The sequence below is a fragment of the Lutjanus erythropterus genome, chromosome 7 (genome assembly GCF_056507025.1).
Source record: "Lutjanus erythropterus isolate fLutEry1 chromosome 7, fLutEry1.hap2, whole genome shotgun sequence".
Classification (NCBI taxonomy): Eukaryota; Metazoa; Chordata; class Actinopteri; order Lutjaniformes; family Lutjanidae; genus Lutjanus; species Lutjanus erythropterus.
In genome coordinates, this window is record NC_139323.1 from 27,723,780 (window position 1) to 27,741,286 (window position 17,507).

At 39.8% G+C, this 17,507-nt stretch overlaps 1 protein-coding gene across 1 annotated transcript in view; it reads right to left on the minus strand.

Annotated features, from left to right (window-relative positions):
* The window catches only part of arhgef18b (rho/rac guanine nucleotide exchange factor (GEF) 18b), a 55,960-nt gene that overhangs the window by 37,844 nt on the left and 609 nt on the right, over positions 1 to 17,507 (minus strand). Inside the window, exons 2-10 of the mRNA XM_084723432.1 lie at positions 12,060 to 12,214; positions 10,371 to 10,990; positions 9,690 to 9,870; positions 8,123 to 8,249; positions 7,966 to 8,020; positions 7,331 to 7,375; positions 6,862 to 6,936; positions 4,701 to 4,809; positions 4,141 to 4,312 (exon numbers count right to left, since the gene is read on the minus strand). Coding sequence (XP_084579558.1) covers positions 4,141 to 4,312; positions 4,701 to 4,809; positions 6,862 to 6,936; positions 7,331 to 7,375; positions 7,966 to 8,020; positions 8,123 to 8,249; positions 9,690 to 9,870; positions 10,371 to 10,990; positions 12,060 to 12,214 — 1,539 coding nt within the window. The remainder of the gene's footprint in view (positions 1 to 4,140; positions 4,313 to 4,700; positions 4,810 to 6,861; positions 6,937 to 7,330; positions 7,376 to 7,965; positions 8,021 to 8,122; positions 8,250 to 9,689; positions 9,871 to 10,370; positions 10,991 to 12,059; positions 12,215 to 17,507) is intronic.

Below are 17,507 nucleotides of genomic sequence, written 5' to 3' on the forward strand. Positions count from 1 at the left end.
TTTTCTGAATGAAAAAAAAAAAGTCTTAAGGACCAGTATGAAGGGAACGTTTTAAAAAATCACCTAAATATGATATTAAAAATGCCTCTTCAGTGCAAGCATTTTTTGGGGAAAAGGAGTGAACCTCACATAAATTACAACAGAAAATCTGACATGTTTAATACTCAAAGTGTCCTACATAACCTATAAAGTCATAAGAGAGCCAACTGGTGGTTTAGATGTGTGTCTTGATGTTTCTTCTTAAAAACAAAACAAAAACTAGTAATTTTTAGTTTTAGAAACAAAAAAAAGAAAAAGAAATGTTGAGTAAATGAATTTATATATAAACTGAGAGTGAATAATTTAATATTTTCACTTGCAACTATTCAAATTTCAAGCACCCAAATAATTATTTATTATTATTATAATTATTGATTGGAATAAATTATCTCAAAAAATATAAGTTGGTAGCATAGGTATTAGTGTAGGCTATTTGTACACATGGCAACATAAATTTGCAAAAATCCATATAAATGTTGGCACTGATTAACATAAAATTAAAACAAAATGACTGAAATATTACTTAACATAGCACTTTTGTATTACTTTCAAAACATTTCTGACACCCAAATTGACACCTCAAAGTTTTTTTGAGGAATACAGGGATTATGAAATGATAAAAAACTTTTCATTATCATTCATTTCTTGCAAAGTTACTGCAAGAAAACACCCATTAAGTCATGTTGACCCACTCATGCAAGAATTTCCATTTGCACATTGCTGAACTAAATCTAACACCGTGTCATGTCTCACGTTTCTGGTTGATTGTGGACAGCACTGAGACTTTGGTGTGGACATAAGAGAAGAAGATGTGCAATATTTTAACACGGGAAATTATGGCATCACCGATTTAATCATTTTTAAATACTTTCCTCCACTTGAATCTCTTAAGTGCCTTTTAATATGTTATGAATTACATATTTATGGGACTAGGATAGTTGAAAGAGTTTCTGTTACAATTTGTGTGGGGTCATGTCGTATGTCACTGTGACTGTAGTAATGTAGAAGTTTAACTTTATCACTCTCTACAGCCATGCTTGCTTGATGAATAGGGATTCATCTCAGAGAGAAAACAAGAGAGATGGATGTGTTATTGGTTTCTGGTTAACGTCTAAAAGAAGCGGTGCCGTCTGGATCACGCTGGATGTGTGGTGCCCTGTGCCTTGTGTGAAATATGCCAGAACAACCTTGTTTAATAAGCACACTATTAAAAACAATCATACATTATATCCCCTCCTGCCAGACTGCAGGATTTATAAATGTTCTGGACATATTATGGCCTTTGTCCCCCACAGAACAGAAGGAGCAAGCAAACTTATTAGGTTACAGCCATGAAATACCGAAGTGGTAGCACAGACTGACTGACTGACCCTCTCCTCGCTCTGCTGGAAACAGTCCATTTCCAAGAAGATGAAATGGAACTATTGGGAGCAGTTCTGCTTCCTTGTTCTTTGTCTGAAACTTTATTTGTTGATGTGAAATTCTCCACCAACAGACCACATGGCTTAAGAAAAGACAGCCTCTGAATTACAAGAATGTCAACAGATGTGTGGCAGAAGTCCACACAGCTGATTAGACATCAGGCTGGCTGTGTCATGTGGAAATACCCCATGGAAGTATAAATGTAGCACTTAAAAACTTAAAATAACTTGTATACACAATTATGAGACCCAGAAGATCAGTAGAGAGAGTCTAAATTTAACTAGACTACAATACCAGTTTAATTGTATCACAAGAATAATACTTTAATTTCAACTTTAATATATAATAAAGGCAAAAGACCCTTTTAAAAAATCATGTGTTTTTCTTCTGTGATTAAGATAAAGTAAGGAGCTGTCTGTTTATGTGTGTGTGGTAAAAAATAGACAACTAGTGGTGGACTATATCTAAGTACATTTACACTACACATTATGAAGTACTTTTCCCAAGTATTTCCATTTTATGCTACTTTATGTTTACTTTCATGCTCACTACATTTCAGGGGCAACTTTACACTTTTTACTCCACTTATCTAACAGCTGCAGCGGCTTCTAGTAAATTTATTGATAAAAACTTAAAGGACCAGTGTGTTGGATTTAGTGACATCTAGCAGTGAGTTTGTAGATTGCAAACACCCCATCTCACTCTCCCCTTCCAAGCATGTAGGAGAACCAACAGTGGCCATTAAACTCACGCAACACTAAAGGCTGTATTAGAGCCACTGTTTAGTTTGTCCGTTCTGGGCTACTGTAGAAGCAGATGTTAAACGGTTCATTCTAAAGTAACAAAAACACACCAATTCTTATTTTAGTTGACTGATTCTGTCAGATTCAGCCAATAAATCTCCCAAAATCTTACACACTGGACCTTTAACATTTTAAACATAAAACATATGATCAACTTAAGGAATGTGATACGTTGTTATTGATTAGACAACCTGCTCTGTCTACATATAAAATTGTTATAATTAGCTCTACATCTACAAAATAAAAAGCCTGCCACATGTTAACACATCTGTTATTTTTTAAAGGGGGACTTGTACTTGTAATTAAGTATTTTAAATCGACTAAACTTTATTATTTTTTTCTTTGCCACATGCTTTACAGTTTTTATTATTCAGACTGACTGCAAAAAAAAAAAAAAAAAAAAAAAAAGAAAAACAGGAAAGGCCATGTCTGGTGCTTGATTTGTCTGTCATAGGCTACTGTAGAAACATTGTGGTGCAACATGGTGGCCTCCATGGAAGAGAGCCTATACTGTCTGTAGAGGTTATTGTACCGATGAAAACATACTTATGAATATTCTATTCAATTTCTGCCATATTCTGTCAATATAACCCTCTCAGTCGTACACACTGGTCTTTAAAGTGATGTCACTGCTAATACAGAATTAAATATAAAAAGATGATGTAGCTGGAAATGTTGATGGGTGCTAAACAAATATCATGTTATTCTCCACTGCCATTTAATTTTTGCATCACTGTATTTGCAAATCTCTAAAATCAAAGTGCATTCAACCACAACCTCATTATACAGTGGCTGTGGTAAGAATTATTACACAACAATAAGTTTCTGTTGAATTTTACCCTACCCATTTTATCGGTTTAAATTCTGTTAATTATTTCATTTGTAACTGTCCTTTTTCAAACATTTATTGTAATTAAAAGGTATTGGTCTGGCTATTTCAGACCACAATCACCACTTTGTTTTGCAGTCTCTAGTTTTTCCACTTGGACTCTTCTCACAAACAGTTCTACATGTCTTTCATTAGGTATCGCAGGCTTATCAACTGACCTGCAGGCTGCACAGGAGTGGCAAAAGAGCGGCAGGAAAAAGGAGCCGCAGGGTGTTGAAATGTCCTGTACAGGTCTACTCTATGAATGGACCCACAAAGCTGTGGTTGCCTCCAGACAAAGCAGGGCCTACGTTCTCACTGTGAGAGTTCATCCAGCACACAAAAGACACAGGAAATGTGAAAAACATTTCAAGCCAGAGCAACAGAGTTAAGACGTGCCGTAGATTCACATAAACAACTGTCAGAGAAGGGTGCTAATACATCAGATAACACATCTAAACAAGTGAGACAAGTTGTGCAAAACTAGCACACACAGTAATGACGCAGTTTGAAAAAAAAAAACGTGCAGAGAGAATGTGTGTTTTGCATGAATTGCTTCAAAAATTTAAATACCGTTTAAAGAGGAACTGAAAGGGAAAAACTTCTTTTCAGTAAAAAGGTGCAAAAGAAATCCCACCGTCAATATGAGGGTGTAATTATCACCATTATTATCGATCTTGGCTGTGATACAGGTGTTAAGACTAAAGTGAAAACTGTATTTTTAATGCTGTGATCTGCCACATAACAAAAGATGTTAACAAGTGTATTAAGAAAACATGAAGCCAGAAACAGTCACTTATTGCACCTAAAAGAGTATTTCCTGAATAATTCACGAGTGTTTCATGGCTTATAACAGTTTATGGTTGTGTGTGCATGTGGGTGAGTAAGCATGCGTGCAGGAGCATAAATAGATGGGTGTTTGTCTGTGAACAGAACACCTGTGCACATGTGTGTCAGGCGGAGAACAAGCGTGGGTGTCTGTACACATGTGGCTGTAGAGTTACTCACTCATGCACTGTAGGCCATGCTTTTTCTGCAGGCTCTTGCTGCACAGTGAGCAGGTAGCACAGCTGGAGAAAGAGCCAGGCACCAACTGATGCCTGTTGCTGTTGCTGCTGCACACTTTGTCTTTGACCTCCTTCCCCTTCTCTTTCTGCTGCTCTTTTTCTCGGTTCTTACCCTGCAGAGGAACAAGAAAAGCACACAGACGGAGGTTTTTATGCAAATTTGTGTGTTCTCTTTCACCCTGGCATACGTGGCGTGTCTGGTAGGAGATCACATAACCATGTCAGAGGCAGTATATATAGTAGAGTTTGTGTACGTTGATTTTCTGAACTGCTTACACTCCAGGAGGTGGTCTTTATAATATTAGGAAACACAGCATCGAGGGCAATGACAGAATTAACTTTCCTGCATTTGAGGTAAAAATGTGATGATGCATTTTTACACTTTTTTTTTTTTTTTACACGTTTAATCATATTTCTCTAGAAAAATGATTAAATGCTAAAGCTGGGACTGACAGAGTTCATAGGGGAATCGTGTACCATGTGTCTGTGGTGTGACTTTACCTTGTCTTTGTTGAAGGAGCCAGCCACCCTGTTCCTCAGAGAGCTGAGTTTCCTCTTCACCTTGGTGCCTTTCTCCACCTTCTCGGCACGATCCTCCTCATCGTCATTTCTGTTTGAAGAAGCAGAGAATGAGATATACACAAAAAAAAGGCAATTGAATCACCTTCTACTCACGTTTGATAATCATCAATACTTAAAATTGTTTCTTTGATCACCTAGAAACTTTTTAGTATGTTTTAAATTTAAAAGTCGCTTGTTTTAGTTTTCAACAAGTCTCAGACACGTTTCCTGAGGAATCCCAGCCCATTCTTCTTTGTTGAATCTCTCAACCTCCTCCAGATCTGATGGTCTTCTGGCATGGACCTTAGCCTTCAGTTCACCCCACAGATTTTCAATGGGATTCAAGTCAGGGCTTTGTGCAGGCCAGTGCAGTAACGCTCACTTTGGTCTTCTGGAGGCAGTTCTTCACCAGGAGCGACGTATGTTTTGGGCCGTTGTCGTGTTGGAGGACAAAGTGATGACCCAGACCCAGTTTTTCTGCTGACTGCTTGAGATTTTCTTTCATAATCTTCACATATCCTTCTTTCTTCATGATTCCTTCCACTTTGACCAGATTCCCAGGTCCAGACACACTGAAGCATCCCCACAGCATAATACTCCATACTCCACTGTGTTTCACTGTGGGGATGGAGTTCTTTGGGTTATACGCCTCTCCCTTCTTTATCCAAACAGAAGTAACGTCTCTGTGGCCATAGAGCTCTAGTTTTGTCTCATCTGACCAAAGGACACACTTCCAGTATACATAATCTTCCTCCAGGTTGTCCTTAGCATACATCAGTCTGGCTTGAAGGTGTCTCTTCTGCAGAAGTGGAGTTTTTCTTGGTCTTCAACCTCACAGTCCACTCCTGTGCAGGTCTCTAGTGATCGTCTTCTTTGAGACTACAATTCCCAACTTGGCTAAATCATTCACTCATGTCTTGGCAGTTGTTCTGGGGTCTTTAGACACATCTTCTTACCTCTGCCAGGCTTGTTCTGTACCATGTGGCTCTCTTTGAATTTCTTGATGATTCTTCTCACTCCAGTTCTTGAGCATCAACAATTATTTTTCTCAAGTCTAAACTTATTTCTTTTGTTTTTGGCACGATGCTTTCTCAAGTGACAGCTCAAACCCTTGCTGAAGTTTTTATACTGTGTGTAAATTGGAAGATAACTCTCAGTTGTAACTTGATTTTACAAAGAGCTTTACAAAGTTAAAGCACATCATTGTACAACAGTGCTTTGTGCTATGGCTCAATAAAAAGGTCAGTTCTTAAGGGGGCTAATAATATTGACCCTGGCATTTTTTTTTGTTTTGTTTTTTTTTGTTTTTTCTGAAATAATTCTGTTATTGTATGCAAATAAAAATTTATGCTTTCTAAAGGTATCTAGTATGTTTAGAAATGCTATTGCTCTCTTAAAAAAGCACTTTGGAAAAATTTGAAAAAAATAAAATAATTTCATAGGGGGGCTCAACTGTATACATCATAACTGTTACTCTTTTTAATGATAATAAGTAATCAGTCTGGAGATCAACAGACGTGACATTTATAATGGGAAATGGGTCATTTTCAAGAACACTAACAGTTGTACTGCTGGGAAATTTCATTGGATTGTTTCCATGAAAAGAAACCACATTATTGCAGAACCAAGAATGCCGTTCACTGAACTGGCAATGAATGTTTTACCCCGTTTGGTTTCGACTATATCCTGTCAAACACGCTAAAAAATGCAGGGCTGAATATAACACAACATGGGTTGTTTCTACTACTATATGCTGGCTCATATTTAGACTAAAACAACACTGGGGTACTGGACCCAGCATGTTGGGTTGATTGCTTGAGTGGGTCGTTTAATCAACCCAGCATGCTGGGTTAAAGTAACCCTGTGCTGTCTGGACTGCACTGGGTTGCACAAACAATCCGTGTTGGGTTACATTCAACCCAGCATTTTTTTTAGTGTGTAGATTGCTAATGAAAACAAAAACTTGTTGCAAATAAACAATACACATCTTAACCAATTCATTCAGTTCTGAACAAATGTTTACTTCCCACCAAAACTTCCATAATTGCGAACATTTCTACAACTTTTGTGGTAAGGGAAGAGTGATAAGAACAGAACTTACTCATTAGAGAGGAACTCGTACCAAGTGACATTCCCTGACTCTTTGGTGTCAGATCTGTTGTTCCTCTGCTTTGCTCTGTGGATGAACAATGAGGTGATTTCAGTGTGAAGAGACACCCGGTTTTAATGGAAAACTGGAAATTTTAACCACAAATAACCATAAGAAACTGTTACACGTGAATAGAGTTGAGAAAAGTGACCTTGCAGATGGGTTTCATTATCAGGTGAGTACAATCTCAATTAATGATTTTGTTACATAACAAAATAGTGTTCCACAGAGTGTTGCTGGGAAAAATGGCATCCTGCGTCAGTGCACAAACAGGCACATGCAAACACACGTGCATACACATACATGTCCACACACACACGCACACACACACACCCATACTAGTGCAGTGCTCCCCCTCGGTCACAATCTGGCTCTGCTGCAGTGCTGGGAGCAACCAGACCTCCCTCGCCTGTTTACTTACCCATGGTACAGCTTTAGCTCCTGCAGAACTTTCTGTACCATCAGCCTAAGACAAACAAGACACTGAACCTGAGTGAGTGGGGGAGGAGAGGAGAGGAGAGGAGAGGAGAGGAGAGGAGAGGAGAGGAGAGGAGAGGAGAGGAGAGGACTGCTGGGAGCAGGGTGTCAAACTGGGATGTAGAGATGAATCCTCCCTTGTCTGCTGCGTCCACACAATTGCCAGAGCACATGTAAACTTTACACACACAGACACACACTGAGGGGCCATCTAAGGAGCTGGGAGAGAGGACTGTAGGAGGAGGAGGTTGCAGACATATGACATGGAGCAGAAATGTCGGGAGGGAATGGGGAAACCCCCCTTGTTATGTGGGAGTTAGACAGCTGTAACGGACCTTGACGATTTACTACTGTACTACAGAAGAGTACAGTATGTGAACTATTGTAGCTGCAGGTATAATTTACAGGACGCAAATGATCAACAGTTGTCTCCTGTGAATCTTTTTTTTTCTTTTAAGCATCATTAAACCCGAGCTGCCAGTCAGACTGAAGCAGCAGGAAAGGAAATAGATACTCCACCACATATTGCCTGTCATAAATGTTCAGTTGCAGGTATAACTGATGACAGTCTAGACTTACATATGGCTCTGTCCTTCAGTAGAGTGTAGGTTTTCCTCAGGGTCAAACTCCTCCGCTGCCAAGGCAAAAACAGTCAAGTATGATGAAAACACATGCTTGCAGAGCGTAAAACACACAAACTGACGTGCACTCCACATGTACAAACACTCAGCCCCACCTCCTGCCGCCTGTGCGGCCTGTTTGGACGTCTGTACGACACGAGAAATGTGTGCAGCACGGGAATATTCGTCTGTGGCGAGGATCTCTGAGCGGGAGTACAGATGCCTGCCAGGCACACCACCAGCCTGAAAGCATGGAAGTATAAACACACATGTACATCATGGGCACATTTACTCTCCCAAACATATAGCTGAAATAATTAGGATGATATGTTTCACTTACATTGGTATTTACATTTATTTATAATTCTATTATTCTGACATTTTTGTCTGTTAAGTTTGTTTTGCAGTTGTGCCCAACCATCAGCCTTATTCCATACAGTAAATGGATAAATCTGGCGATATTTTTATGTCAACAAATTCCTATAAAATAAAATGATCTGTATTATCTGTGTAGTCAAAGCCTGATATATCTCGCTCCTCTGTGTTATAGGGAAGTGTTTAGTAGTGTTTAGTATCCCTAGGGGTACTTTGGCTTACTGTAGGGAGAAGGTAAGATTTTTTTTAAATGTTGATTTAAAAAATATCACTCACACATAATTCCTGTAATGTAATTACTGTAATTTTACTATAATAAGTTCATTAAAAAAATAAATGGAAGTTAAATTAAACCACTTCTTAGATTTAAAATTCCTGTTTTCAATGCAAACATTAACTGCTGAAGACAACCGGTGTAAAATCAGAGAAAGGAGGAAGAGGAGCAACAAATGCAGTGATGTTCATCGTGAGCGGGAAGCTAGTTTCAGTACTGAGTGACAGATGAAAGACAAGAAAATGGATTTGTGTTTGAAACATAGCAGTAATACCGCTGAAAACACAGAGAAAGAGACGAAAAAGAAAGTGAAAACAGAGCCAACAAAACGCTGTCCGATTTTTTTTCATACTAAGCATGTTTGGTGCTGCAGGGGGTACATGGCTGGAAAAATGTTTCAAAGTAATTATATCACTGAAAAAAGTTTGAGAACCACTAATACAGACCTGCATCAATGTCCGAAAAATATTAAAGACATGTCAGTGAGTCACACAATTGCAGTGGGTGACATGTTTCTTCATTACCATTAACACACTGTTGTTTATTTTGAGTCACTCCAACACACACCGTCCTACAGCTGTAAATGCTCATTAGAACACCAAATGTGTATTAATCCTCAGCAGAAAGTAGTCCCCAACAAAACTTACTCTCTCAGCTTTATGTAGCATTTGCTAAAGACCCAGCTGTTCTTGGAAATTACTGAGCCTTAAAAAAATAAAGTGTGTATTTGTGACCTCTTTTTAAGAATTCATGTGATCAGAGGAAACCTATACCCATACCATGTCTATGGGAACTTTTTCAACAAATAAGTGACATTTTTTATTGGCATGTGTTTTTTTTTTTTGTTTTTTTTTTTTTTTGTTATAATTCAAATGTACATTGTAAATTTGGTCTTTTTTTACACAAAGTAGTTTGACCTACCAAATAGTTTAACCTCTTCCAGTGTGGTCATTGGTAGCTTGAAAAGGTATCCGTTTACACTGGAGATAAGATTTGTTGTTAATATGTATAATGTGTCACCGTTGCTTTATTACCATGCTGGTGACCCTGGCTCTTGGACATGGGCCCCTCAGTTTCGGACCATCTGTCTCATCTCCAGGATATGCTGTGCAACTGATGGTCTGCTGCTGGGTGGCCTGGAAAAGACTTTTCTGTCCCTCCTCCTCATCGTCTCTTTCTCCATCACTGTCCAGGCCCATGGTATCCAGACTCAGTCTGGCAGCAAACACACACACACACACACACACACACACACACAGAGAGAGAGAGAGAGAGAGAGAGAGAGAGAGAGAGAGAGAGAGAGAGAGAGAGAGAGAGAGAGAGAGAGAGAGAGAGTGTTAACCAGGCAGTGAAATGTTTCCAATAACCAAACAAAACATTTGAGCAAGACACTCTCTGACCTGTGTTTATTTTTGTGTTGTGTTTCGGTTTAGTTTTTCATAAAGTATTTTGGTGCACTGATCATATTCTCATCATAAACAAGCCCTGTCTGCATTATTTAGAAGCTGTGAACAACCAACTAAACCACCGGAAACACTCAGCCCAGATACATAGCACATTTTTGTTTTTGAGAGTGTAATGCTGAAGTGAAAAGATGAATTTCACTTATCAGGTAGAAATGAAAGACTTTAGATATGTCTCATCAGATAGATTGACAGTTTGCATGTAATTATATGAGATTTCTCCCTCTAATTCTCTCCATCCATCCATCTTACCTCCTTCCCAGGTTAATGGGGGACACGGGGATACCCCAGCTGTGCCTTCGAGATGTTGACATGGATCTGACGAGAATAGGAAAGCTATCCAGGTCTGGCTCTCCGTCTAAATCCATACTGGACTCCTCCTTTACTTCCTCTGATTCTGTTAATCCTTTTGTTGGTTCCATTGTTCCCAGAAGTCCATTCAGATTAATGGTCAAACTGAGCCCTACTGCAGGGCCTGACGAGTCAACACTGTCAATAATACAACCCGGCAATAACTTAGGAGTAAGTTGAGTGACCACAAAGTTGTGATGAGGTTCCTCTGCAGGGTGTATATAGTAGGGAGGGGGTGGTGCATTGACCTGATGGGAGTGTGTGGTCAGGGGAGTCTGTGCAGGTTGGTTGATGGCAGCAGGACCGTCTGTGTTTAGAGACACCTGCAGGCCAAGAGTGAGGGTTTTGCTTTCTGGGACAGTGGTTACCGGTGATGCAGTAAACTGTGAAGCGGGTATTCCTCCCTCCAGGTCTTTAAAGTACTCTGAGTCTCTGAGAGAAGACAGGCCCAGCAAGTCCTCCACACTGTTGTTCACCTCCGCACAGGGGCAGTCGTAGTCACTGACTACTGAACAGGTATCCTGCAACTCAGCAATGAAGAGAGGGAGGCAGAGAGGAGCAGAATGGAGCCAGAAAAAGAAAGAGGACAGACATGGAAAACAGAGAGGAGATTTAAAAATATTCTGCACATCAGCTGCAATCAAAAATTCGGGTAAATAAAGAATAAAGCAATGCTAGCAGCTCAGTAAGGTTGTACTTAATGTGTTTAAGCTTAATGCCAAGATCAGCATACATACACTGACAATACTAACATGCTAATCATTAGCAGGTATAATGTTTATTATGTTTGCCAGCTAAGGTTAAAATTAGTTTTAATATTAGATTTGACCCATTTAGGTCCAAAAACATTTGGAAAGTCTATACGAGGGGCATAATTAAATCATTTCATCCCCCAAGTTAACAGGAAGTCAGCCACTCAGCCAAAGGAAGTCTCTACTTCACATGCTCTGTGGGCTGCAAAATGCAGAAGCATAATGTGGAGGATCTGGCATGGAAGTTGGCAGTAGATGAAAGGTCACAGGATCAAATTATTGCAATTCATCCACTAGGAACATGAATGCCTGGACCAAACTTTATGGTGATTCATTCAGTAGTTTTGGATGGATTAAAAACAACAAAAAGTCCCTCCAACCAAACGTCTAAATGACAGCAGAAGAAGAAACAAGAACACAGCTATTGGGAAATGTTAGCCTTAAACGATCTCTGCCACGTGCCTTTCTTTGGCAGGTTTAAGAGAAAAACAGCAAGATTTCTGCCCTTTCTGACAGAAAACCCTCAAGGCTAACTTCTCTAATGTGCGTCAAGGGAGATGCCCTCTCTCTGAAATTTTCTGTGATTGACCAAAGTCTCAGAGCCAAGAGGTCTACAGTTTTCTCTCATTTGAATTACAATATGCTGAAAGCTTATTATAGAATTTTTACCCAACAACATCAAACACCAGCATAACAGCATAATTAGCACCATGTTTAAATCAAGATGATTCATGATCTGGAAACCAAAGTTTCAGTCCATCCAGTACTTTGTTGAGATATTTTAGTCTGGCACTAGCATGTCTAAAAAAGAATCCAAATCAGTCATATAGAGCTTTACCTGGTCTTCATTTTTGACACCAAAGAAGACGTCCTCAGCGACAGAGGCAGGGGACAGTGATGAGGAAGAACCTGTCGTGCTGGGAGCATGAGGCTGGACACTGAGCTGGGCACTGGGAGGTCCAGAGGGCTGACTACATGGCTTGCACTCTGATGCTGAAAGATAATAGAAGTGACGTTTGCGAGTTATGAACACTTCCTGAAAATGCAGTAACTTCTCCAGCGCCGTGAGGAGAAAAGGCACACAAAGAAAGGTGGATTTCAACAGCTGTGCAAAACCTGTGCAATCAATTTGAGCGGTTTTGAGTATGATGGAAGAAAAGTTCAGCTGCAGCCCCTGCTCCAGCCTCTGACTGAAAGCTCCTTTACGTTTCCATTGCCTAAACAGATTCCTTGATTCATATGATGCCGCAAACCACTGTCACCACTGCACACTGCTGGGTGAGCCAGCATTAGTCTCCATGTCAGTGGAGCAGAGCTGGAGATTATTCACTCATCCTGAGGAGCTGCTTGCCTGTGGTAGACAATATAATATAGTAAATTTGCTACATGAAGCAAATGTGCAATGCAGAGGCAAATGTAGAGTTTTGCAAAACACGTTTGAGGTTGGAAAGGTAAGAAGAGTATACTTGTAACACTTCTTGCATATCACATAAATAAAAAACAAATGTGTCAGCGTCTCATGGCGTGTGAGTGGTCTGTTAAGGCGTCTGTGTATGTCATGTTCGGTGTTAGGCTTTCAGCCACATCATGCCCATCTGAGGAGGGGAGAGCCACAGCTACAACAGGTTACATAAGCCTCATTTCATAAGGGACGCCTCCTGTGAACCTGAGCTTTAGGGTAAGCCAGCCTGGCTCCACTGGGGCTGACTCAAGTCTCCCTGAATAGATTTGCCCCGTTTCTTTCCCCCTGTGAAGGTGAATTTTCTTTTTTAACGTGACCGGTGTAAACAGGTATCCTGCAAAACAGCTGCCACTAACGCTACACATGTTGTATCATATGTTATATAGAATAACTGTGATTTCAGTAATGAAAGAATGGCAAAAAGATGGTGATTGATCTGGACTATCAAAAAGAAACACACATATGGTAAGACTTTACATTAAATTATGTTGCACAAAAAGTCTTATTTAGTTTCTCCTTTAGCATATCACAAAAAGCTTTAAACCAAGTGTCTGTGATGTCCTCCACTGGTTTGTTAACTTCTGGTGTGAAGCCTCGAGTTTGACATTGTTGCCGTCGCCATCTTGGAATTTGGAAGCCAGAGCTAATAACATTTGGACGAGAGAGTGGAGCTGGAGGGGATATGTATTGTTATACCTCTGTCCTGAATGGATCTGAGTGAGAACTTGAGGACCCACACTGGTAGCAACTTGTCATCCATCAAGCATTTTAGCAGGTTTTATTATCTGTTCTACATCAAGAACAGAAGAAGACTTGAAACTAGCAACTGAGATCATAAACTCATTAGCAAACAGTTCACTGAGGTCATAGATCAAGTGAGAATAAGGGCATTAGCTCATAGACTTTCATACAATCTGACTTATTTTTGCAACCAGTGCCATTAGTAAGAATTCAGGTTTAAGGCACTTCTAATTTTTCAGATCCGGAAGCTCCGCCCACTATTTATACAATCTATTCGTTTAGAGTCTGTATCTGACAAATACATGTCCAATATTCACTCTGCTTTTATCTCTGGTCTGGTCACTACCAGCTCCTTAGAGAGATGTTTAGCTTCACTATGTTCACCAGCTAATCACTAACTGTGTTTATCTCCTGTTTGAGATCAGTTTATTTAATGCATGACAAGTATGGCCATATACAGGAAATATTATTAATATTTTTCCTATAATATGCATGTCTGGTCTCACATCTATGCCCATGGAAACTGACAGTCTCACCATCTGAGTAGATTTTTGCTGTTGGACATAATTCAGTCAATCTAAATGTCAGTCCATTTTAGCACTGTTTAGTTGTACATATTTAAAAAAGATACGATATAATTGGATAAAATAAATTATGGACATTTATGCTCATGTCGCTGCCGCTTCTTTTAAACCACTGAATGTTATGACACTCATTACCGCTGTGTCGTATATGAAATGCTCAGATGGTCATCACTGACTGTTGTTTTCATTTATGAGGCCTTGCTGTCTATGTTGCCAAGATATTGAACGTCCTCAGTAGAGTTTCACATCACAGGACAGATTGGCTTTAAAAGTTCCTTTTACCAAAACTCATATACTACTAATACTACTAATAATATACTAATAATATATGTGTAAGTATTGTTTCAATTGTCCGTGTGTGTGAAGAGTTTTCTGTGTGGCTGTGTGGATCTTTTTGTATATACAATATGTAGGAGACCTCAGGTAGTGTAGATGAAATGCAGACAGGCCACACTCTGAGTCCTGCACCCTCTCCTGCTATAAAACAGCAGCATCCACTCCTCTCTTCAGCGTGACAGCCAGAGATGCTCTCACATAAACACGCACGCAGGCACACTGTACATCTATTTTCTATATTACTAAATCACAGGCTGAGCGGCGCTGCGATGGGGATGGCAGCGTCCCCGCTGCAGGGAGAATTTGTTTGCGTCCAAACCCCTCTCATGTTAAGTGTAAACTTAAGACACTCAGTACAGACACGGCAACGGCTGCTTGATGCTGTCTTGTAGTGCCGCTGTAGCCTTTTATGGTTGGCCTCTCATATCTGCTAATACATCACACGAGGATGAAACATCATTGTGTGTGAGTGCGTGCTCAGGTGTGTGCACGTCTCCATAATGGTTTTTGGCAGCGTCATAGTCAGCTGTTTTCCCCACAGTTTGGCTGCACATAACAAGGGGTGTTCTGCTACTGAAATGACTGTCTGACTAGTATAATACATCACCAAATTACATCAACACCTTGCCTAAAACTGTTCAAATTATTACACTTAATGTTTACTCAGTATCATACTTACTAATAACAGTTCACCCCAAAACCAAAAATACAGATTTTTCATCTTACTTGTAGTGGTATTTGTCCATCTATATATTTTTGGTGTAAGTTGCAGAGTTATGAAGATATTGTCCATAGAAATGTCTACCTTCTCTCCAATATAATAGAACTAGATAGCACTATTTTCTTTCTATCAAACTACACCCACCATTCATATCACTGCACAGAAGTAAGCATGCATCTACTCATGGAGGAGAGGCTCGTGCTTGTGACAGTACAGGATGTAAACAGTAACACAAGCCAAGTTACATCTAGTTCCATTATAGTGGAGAAGAAGGCAGACATCTCATCATTTTTGATATTGGGATGAACTGCCTTTTTAATATTGTTCCTCTTTTCTCTACATTGTAATTCTCCATCTACCGTTCTGTTTGCTCTGTGTATGTGGCAGAGAGGAGAAGAGAAGAAGAGGGATTCCCTCTGTTGTTGCTCCTCCTGAGGTTTTTCCACATTTTTTCCAAGTTAAAAAGTTTTGTAGATTTTTCCCTTCCAAAGCAAGGCTCTAAGGATAGAGGGTGTCACACACTGCACAGACCATGAAGTCCTCTAAGACCAGGTTTTGACTTTGGGGCTATATAGATAAACTTGACTTGGCTTGGCTTGACTTGGTTTGACAAATGTCCTGCAATAAATCAAATGTCTATAACTATAAAGTACATACGCGTGTATATGACTTGTGTGATTGACTTGCTGACGGACCTGAAGGAGTGCAGTGTCAAATTTGGTGCAACAAACTTTACATTCTGATTTTTCTGCCATTTTGATTTTTTGTTTTTTCACTACTCTTTCACTCTGCTTTCATTTCTATAAATTTTGAGCAATCGTCACCAAACTTGGCCTTTTTCCGACTTGGGTCTCTGGACCAAGTCGGAACAAGTTACTTTTTCAGATTTTTCAGACAGTTTTGCTATAGCTTGCCCTAAAAGTTTGCTTGAATGTTGTGGGAGTTTTACAAAAATGTCATATCTCCTCACTGTTTGTGCCATTGCAACTATATTTAATGGACTTGTGTGGACATGATGTCAGAGCGACCGTGACAAATTATGTGTGACTGTCCTTTGCATATCCCAAGAACCATTCATCCGATAGACTTCACACTTGCTGGCTGTATTGCTGAGGACACAAGGGAGTGCAGTGACAAGTGTGAAGCTGATCGGATGAGCGGTTCTCAAGAACACTGCAAGCAGCAATCCTGCCAAGCAGGCCCACTAAGAACAGCCACGCACTGAACCGGCCCTGCATAAATTATGCTGGATTTAAAGAATGCATAGGTAGGATCAGTTTGTCTGAGCTGTTCCTGAACACACCAGAATGATAGTCGACTGCTGAGTCTCATTCTCAGGATGTTAAATACTGATGTTTTAGGTTGGTTAGACATCCAGAGCACAATACTGAGAAACACCCACAGAGGACAGATTCTCTGAAGATTCAGCCACCGCCTCACACTTCTAAAAGGTCATAAGTGATTTTTTAAAGGGATTAAATCATCTATACATTTCTTTTTCAGGGAAAATGTTGCATGTCATGCCTTAAAACATATTTTTTGTGGGAATAAAAACAGTGTTTGTGAGGACTGCATTGTGCAGGATTTTATTTTACTCCTCAGATTTATTAATCGGTTGAATATTTTGTTAAAACTGAAAGTGAACAGTAATTGGAGTGCAATAGTGTGTAACCCTGCTCGTGTTCTGATGAGCTCTGTGAAAAGGAAGACAAAATGCGACAGCAAGGAAATGAGGGCAGCACGTGTTTACCACAAACATTACTGTACGTAATGATTGCAATATACATGACAATCACAAGAGGAACTCTTGTGGGGATCATATGATACGGTCAGTTGATATTTACAATGATGAGTTATTACAATGTGCACAAATTCACAGTTCAATAAACACCTTCATTATGATGACACACACACACACACACACACACACACACACACTAACACACTCATATATTACAAGTACTGAAACCACAGATGACAAGATAATAATCACACTTGTAACTCACCTGACATAAATACATTATTGACTACTTTGCTGCTGGGACGAAGTGTTTGGATTAAGGTCACAGTGACCATTGTGTGTGTGTGTGTCTGTCTTCTGAGTGTGTGTGTGTGTGTGTGACAGATGTTGTGTGCAGGTGAAAACAGAACACAGAGCCTTTCAGATCTGAGGTCGAAGCGCACATCAAAACAACTGTCATCTCACAGATCCTCTTTGATCACAAATTCGACTGACTACTGTTTCAAAGCGCCGAGCTGCACAGACACTACGGCTGAAGCAGAATGGAAGTGTCCCACGCGGATGCTTTATGTCTAAAAAGATGTCATATTCCTCTGAAGATAACAGCATGGGAACAGAGAGCATGAAACAACTGAAGTTCTGCTTGTTATGTGAGCTATGAGAGGAGGATGAACAGGAAAATATGAGTTGTTGCATCTGTA